Raw genomic sequence first — 7227 nt, 5'->3', positions numbered from 1 at the left:
CTTAACTGTGAAATTTAACTTTTTAGTGCTTGACTTTGTAATCTTAATATTCTTTCAATGTAGTGGTCACAAGGTGACTGGCTCCTTTTTAAGAGGGAGTGAGGCCGAGTGCATCTTTGACTCATCAGCTGCTTCCCACTTGGGTTTGAAAGAAGGCACCAGAGCCATATAAAAAGGGAGTCAGGAAAGGAACAGGTGAGAGCTGCCTGAGGAGGAAAGGAGAGACCCAGAGGCTGGCCCCATTCATTAATCAGGTGTAGCTGGGGGTGGGGAAGAGATGTTCTCTATAAAGACCTCCGCTGTCAATCAGGAAGGAGGCATTGTGGCTGTGAGAGTTGGAGTCCCTGTCTCCTGGGGAGGTGAGGCAGTAGGAATCTGCTGGGGGAAAAAGCCCTGGGACGTTATGTTCCTTTGAGAGAGCAAGGAAGAATCCTTCAATAGCTGGTGAAGCAGGAAGGAGTGATGGGGACAAAGAGGAAACTCCCCTGAGAGCTTTAGCCCAGAGTGGGCCAAGGAACTGGTTGTGTAGTTTTCTTTTTCTTGCGTCTGGAAAAAAACTGTGCCTGGAAAGAGATTCTGGGTGTGACAGTGGGTCCTTGAGGGGTTAGGACAAGCCCAGCCCCTTCCAATTACGTGGTGTGTATAAAATATAGATTACTAATATCTTGCCAGTCTTCACATAGATGTTATGTTTGCTGATTAGGACTTGACTTTCAGAATCTCACATTCCAGAATAGAATGTCTTTCATCAGAAACAATATCTCTTGTTTAACTGACTGAAAAATAGTTTTTCCAGGGGCTCTGCATTTCCTGCTTCTGGAGTGAGTAGTTCATATTTGAGTGAGGAGAACACCCACACCCCTACCTTAACCCTTCTGCAATACCTCAATCTCCAGAAAAGGAGCAAAGATTTGCTAAGTAATTCTCTTGGGTAGAGGGGAAAAGACCTGCCATTTGTTTTTCTTCATGTGAATATTTTGCTAGTGCCCAAGCTGCAGCAGAAATGTGCTTGTCGAGGGAAGGGGAGTAAACTTGTCACTTTAACAGTTTATTATTGGTACTGTGGTGGTAGCACCCAGAGACCTAGCCAGAATTAGACCCCCCAGGGGCTGGGCAGGGCCCCCTAAAGCCATCTAGGAAGATGCAGTCCCTGCCAATTAGACTTTACAACCTAAGGGCCTGATGGTGTAATGAGCTCGGCCTTAAGCCAGTTGCCCGACCTAGGTTACACCCCGCAGCAGTTAAAAGACGCATAACCCGCTCTGGTTTTCCTTACACGCCCAGCTAGAAAACACCTCTCCTCCCTTTTACTCCATTTTTAAAGGGGCCCTAGCAGCATAGGAGGTGCGGGAGGGTGTTGGTTTTATATTATGCCTCACACACCCCTTCATGCCTTGGGAGACCTGGGGAGCTTTCTTTCCCCTCCTCGCACACTTCTTCCACCCGCTGTTTTCTGACCCGCTGCCAAGCTCGCCATCGGTCCCAGCCGGGTGTCAAAGATCCCCCCTTAGCCGCACTCCTGTCTGCCCCCAGTCTGCGGGGCCTGCAGTGACTCCCTGTGGTGGAGAGGGGCGATGTCCCTCCTCCACCGCGATCCTCCTCCTGTGTGTGTGTGTGTGTGTGTCTCCTCCTCCCCCAAGCGTCAGGCGGATTCCTCTCTCCGGGTTTTCAGCCGGCTCTTTGCAATCCAGCTGCCAGGCAGCGCCGTGTGCGAAAGCCAGAGAGCCAGGCGGGGAGCTGACCGCCGGCCGGCCGGGGCAGCTGATGCTCAGAGCCAGGAAGGGAGCTCGGGGCTGGGCGCCGGTGACTTCCCAGCGGAGGGAGCCGCCCGCAGGCAGAGGACGCCGCCTGGGGGGCTGCGCCATGGGGGACGAGTGGCCCGCCGATGCCGGCTGTTAGCGAGTGAGAGCGAGTCGGGAGAGCGCAGCCGGCCGGCTCGGGCGGGGAAGCAGCCCGGCGTGCGGCGGCTGGGGAAGGGCAGAGCGCTGCCGCCGTCCGCGCCCGTGGTTGTGGCTGGCTGGCGCGGGGAGAGCCCGGCCGGGAGCTGCCATGCCCTTCGCCAAGCGGATCGTGGAGCCCCAGTGGCTGTGGCGGCAGGAGCCGGCTGCCTGGCTGCTGGAGGAGAGTTTGGGCTCCCCGCCGCCGCCGCCGCTGCAAGCCCGGGACCAGCCGCAGCTGGAGCCGGACCAGGCTGCCGCGGTGGTGCCCGCCGAAGGAGGGAAAGAGGCGGCGGCGGCGCTGCCGATGCTGGATCTCGGGGCGGTCAGTAACGGGGCCCTGGCCCGGATCCTCCGGCAGCTCTCCGACGTGGCCCGGCACGCCTGCACCCTCTTCCAGGAGATCGAGAGCGAGCTGCAGCTGGCCCAGCGCCGGGTGCGGACGCTGCACGGCAAGATCAGCGGCGTGCAGGAGGTGCTGCGCAGCCTGGACCCCAAGCAGGAGGCAGTGCGTAAGTAGCCCGCTGCGCTGCGCCGCGCAGCGCCGAGCCCCGGGCAGCCCGGCTGGCTGACCAAGGAGCGCTGCGTCCCGGGAATGAAACCTCCTGGGCTGGCGCGGGTGGGGATCGCCTGGAAGTGAAGCGGCGGGGCCGGGGGGGGGGGGAGATGGGCTCTCGGGGGGGATTTCCAGGCGAGAAAAGTTGATGCTTTTAAACAAACCAAGCCGGGCGTGACTCGCTGAGACGTGAAGCTGAATGAATCTGGGAGGGGGGGGGGAACCTCTTCTCTTAGACCCGCTTCTCTTAGACCCACATCCCAGCTTCATCCTGCTCTCCCCTCCCCCGCCCCGGCTTTGTCACCCCCTGGAAAGAAACCCGCCGCGCTGCAAAACATCCCGCACTTCCTACCCTTCTCTGGGGACCCAGGCGCTGGGGGCCTGACCTGCCTGCGTGGGTGAGCGGCGTGTAAAAGTTTGGAGGTTTTAAACCCCCTGAGTTCAAGGGCGATCGCAAACTGGCTCGGCAGCGCGATTGCCTCTTAAACCCAGTGGGTGATGCTAGGGCCGATCCACTGGTTGCCTGCCCTGTTCCAGCCCTGAGCTCCGCCGCGACATCCCCGCTTCGCTCCCGAGTGCATGGCGGGGATAAATGACTCCTGGAGACGGGGAGGCTTTAAGGGCGATGCCAGGCATTGCCTAGGACTACAGTCACCACCTGGAGTTTGGTTACCCTTTTCTTTGCAAGGAATTATTGACTTCCTCGTTCGAAGTAAATGCCTGAGCAAGGGGCTCGAAGGGGGTGTGGGTAAAAGAGGGGGAAAGGACCCGGCGTAGTGCTGAAGGGAAGAAAATGCATGACTTCACCAGGGTTGTACTTTCCCCACTCTTCAGGTCAGGCAGGCTCCTTTGATTTGCTGATATTGAACAGTGTCAAAAAGGCAGCTCCCCAAGCAGGTGGTTTTTGAGTGAATTTATGTACAAACAAATGTGTAGCGGTGTGTGTGTGTTGCTGGGTGCAGCCTGTGCAAGGAGACCATGTTAAAAACAAGCAAGATGATGTCAGTGGTTTCTGAGTTACATAAGAAGCTCCCTGACTAGGATGTCTGAGACTGCATATTCAACAGAGAAGGATTTGATGGGGGATGTTGTGAAGGCCAAAACTATAAGTGGGTTCAAGAAAGATCCATCAATGGATATCTAATTCTATCCTCTATGAACTAGTAGCCAAGATGGTCAAGGGCACAACCCCATGCTCTGGGTGTCCCTGAGACTCTGTCTGCCAGATGCTGGGACTGGAGGATGGATCACTTGGTATTGCCCTGTTCTTTTCATTCCCTTTGATGCACTAGGCATAGGCCATTGTCAGAAGGCAGGACACTGGGCCTAGATGGCTCGTTGGTGTGACCCAGTATGGATATGCTTATGTTCATTTGACAGAGGAGACGCTGGAGGATTTATAAACAGGTTCCAATGGGATTTTTTTTCCAGGGATCTCTGATGCTTCTCCCAACACAACCTTCATTTGCCCAACCCCCTCTCCTGTCAGTGCAAATTTCCCTTATTTTAAGAATATTCCTGACATCCTGCTTAAAATTCTAAGCTCTTAAATAGAAAGAATAAAAATGATATATCTGTGGTCAGTTTTCAGTGCCATAAAGACATGAAGTTTGAGTAATGACTTTTGTTTTAAAGAGCAATCTGGGGAATCTTGGAAGAACTTAGATCTGTTGTGGACAAGGCAATATTTGACTGTTATCACTAGCAATGAGTGCTTTAATCCTGCATCCTCTCCACGCAAAAGCAGTGACAGGCCCTGGACTTTTAACAGCTGTTAATATCTGCAGAATAGGGCTTCAACAATGATTTAATATAACCTTTGCAGACTCCTAGTTATTCATACATTTCCCAAATATTTGTGCAAATATATATTTTTCTTAGGTAAGATTTTTGACTCAGACTCTGAACTAACACAGTAAAAATGTACTGAGTCCTTTTCTTCTCTTGCAGTCTGTATAAGAGCAATGCTCAGAGAGAAACACTGTGATAGATTTTGCTCTGTTATTCCAGAAAGAATCCAGAGTAGCTGGACCAAGTTTAGTGAAGTTACTCCATCTTTCCACAGACTAAATGAGGCTAAAATTATGGCCATTCTTTAAAAAAGATATTTGGAAGTGAACGTGACATTTTAAAATTCACTGTTTCATTTTTCCCCCTCTGTCTCTCACCTGTGTAAAGTAGGAATTAACCTCCTTTTGAGTCAGTGAAATTTTTGCACTGATATTGAACAGAATCATGCGGTAGGTGTTCAAATCAGATATTTAGAACAAGATGCTCATCTTGTGTAAATCAGTGTAGCTCCATACTGACTTCAGTGGATTTATGCTGATAGATACCAGCTGAGGATCTGGCCCATGGTGATGAGAGAAGGTTTTCTGTTTCAAAGTGAGTAGTAACGTAGAACAAGAGTGGTTTTTTTTACTTTGATTAGAAATGTGTGGTGGGAAAGCATATGGCATGATGAAAGGAGGGGACCAAGTGAGGAAACTAAACCTCTTTGGACCACATTCTGCTGATTTATACCAGTATAAATCCAGAGTAACTATATGGAGATCAGACAAATTACCTTGGATTTACACTAGAGTGAGAGTAGAATCTAGTCCTTTCATATTTTTTTCTCTCTTCTCTTCTCCCATGGAATATATTCATTCAGTTTGTATGCAAATCACAGTATGACACACTGATGTTACATTAACTCCATGATCTTCATTAGCATGTCTGGATTTATCCAAGTGTTGATAAAAGCAGAATTTGTCTTTTTCACCCACACATTAATAGTGCCAGGAGCTTAGTTTTCAGCTTTTTGGGAGGGGAAAGACTTTGCTGATTCTCTCTCCACTTCCACATGCGCATACTCACCACACCTGGATAGTGAAGTTGCAGAGATTCCTCGGGATGACTAGACCATGTGAATGCCCTTCTGGAGGAGCCCAGGCATAGTGTCCCTACTCCTCATATCTATACACCGCGTCACCATCGACATGGCTACTCAGACCTACATACCACCGCTCCACACTAATGTACTAGTACCGCTTTCTTCCCTTCACACCCCTGTAAATCTAGCATATGGTTCACAGACTAAGCCCCCTTTCCCACTAAAGCACACATCCCATTCTACAGTGCATAAAGATAGCACCTCCAGTTAGGGTAACCAGATAGCAAATGTGAAAAATCAGGACACTTTTTTTTTGAGGGTGGGGGGGATATTGTTGCATATATAAGACAAAGCTCCTAATATCTGGATGTCTGGACACCCTACCAGTCCTTTCCATTCACAGACCCACCCTCATTCATTAGTGCTTTTGGCAAAATTGTATGTGACTGTTTTTAAACACGGTGGACCATACTCATCCTTGATATTATTTCACTGAAGTCAATGGATGAATTTGGCTCAACTCCATTGAAATCAATGGAGTAATACCAAGGTTGAATTTGGCCCAGTACTTTTAACATATCAGGGTGTTTTGGCCATATTTACAGAGATGCTGTGCAATATTGCATTAGAATAGGCAGATCAAGTACACTTTTAAAAGTGTTGTGTTTAAAAGCATTAGTCTATCTTGCTACTGTAAAAACACTTGGTAAAATGTATATAATAGCAGTATATATAAGTATTACAGAAAATAAAATCTTTTACATTCTAAAAATATTATTGAAATAAAACATCTGAGTAGAGATCAGAGGAAAGCCACACCACAAAACTTCAAGGACTATATTACAAGTGACATTTTGTTGGCTTTTATAATAATGCTTATCCTCAGTTCTGCGATCTTTTTTGGGCCTTAACATCTTTGTCTTAGTGTCATTGTTACCTGACTAATAAAGACCTCAGGGCTGTTATTTTTTTGTTTTGTTTTTAAGTTTAACTTGAGCTTTTCTGCTCTGCAGCTGTAATTTTCCTCTCACTTCTGCTAAAATGGGGATTGGGAAATTTACCAGGCACCTGTTAGCTAGAGGAATAAACTAGAAATGTTGGAAGAAGAGCATCATCTAAGGTCAAGGAAAAGATTGTCCCATTCTCCCCATCCCCTCCCCAAAGACCTCCATTTCACCATTAGGATCCCTATCATAGTGCAGTTCCTGCATCCTGCTTAGCTTTCCATCTTTCCTGTAAGTCTCTGGTTAGTAGGTGTCTAATAAATTTGAATCCTATCCCACCCTACTGCTGGAAAGGAAGAAAAAGCTTTCTCTTTTCCTTCCCTGTCACTTCAAAGCTGATTATTCTCTACCCTTCTCTCACTCTCAGTATTTTTTGTCCTACTCCACCACAAATTGTTGCTGCGGCTAGAGATTTCAGAAGGAAAAGCAAGGTGAAAGTGACATGATTCCTTCTGTTGCCTACAGCTTTCTGAATAGCAGCAATGAAACTGTCCAGCATCTTATTAATTTTACTGTGTTGCTCACTGAGAAAGCTGTGAGCATCAGTAGAAGCACAGGATCTGTCTGTAGACCCTGGAAAACAGCAGCACGGCATCTGTTCATATCTGGAAAAGTTACTTCATAGACACAAGGGCTAGGAGTGTAACTCTTTTTAAATGGAAGCTTCAATTTTGCAGAAATTGATCATGTAGGCCACCCTACTGGCCAGGGAAGGATTCCTAGCAGTCGGCATTGAGTAGGCAATGTCATTTTAAAGTCCTATGATCTCTACAAACTCCATAAGTGCTGGGTTTTTATCTTTAAAAAGCATAAATATTTTATTGAATATGAACATCTTTTAAAAGTTTCAATTCT

At 48.3% G+C, this 7227-nt stretch overlaps 1 protein-coding gene across 1 annotated transcript in view; it reads left to right on the top strand.

Annotated features, from left to right (window-relative positions):
* The first annotated feature begins 1705 nt into the window (after positions 1 to 1705).
* NHS (NHS actin remodeling regulator) overlaps positions 1706 to 7227 on the top strand; it is a 326761-nt gene continuing 321239 nt past the window's right edge. Inside the window, 1 exon segment of the mRNA XM_067566088.1 lies at positions 1706 to 2449. Coding sequence (XP_067422189.1) covers positions 2050 to 2449 — 400 coding nt within the window. The 5' untranslated portion in view covers positions 1706 to 2049.

Source organism: Emydura macquarii, unplaced genomic scaffold (genome assembly GCF_026122565.2).
Source record: "Emydura macquarii macquarii isolate MOO-44397 ecotype Brisbane River unplaced genomic scaffold, CSIRO-AGI_Emac_v2 contig_2734, whole genome shotgun sequence".
Classification (NCBI taxonomy): domain Eukaryota; kingdom Metazoa; phylum Chordata; order Testudines; family Chelidae; genus Emydura; species Emydura macquarii.
Note: the sequence above shows the minus strand (reverse complement) of the source record. Positions and strands in the feature narration are given on the sequence as shown.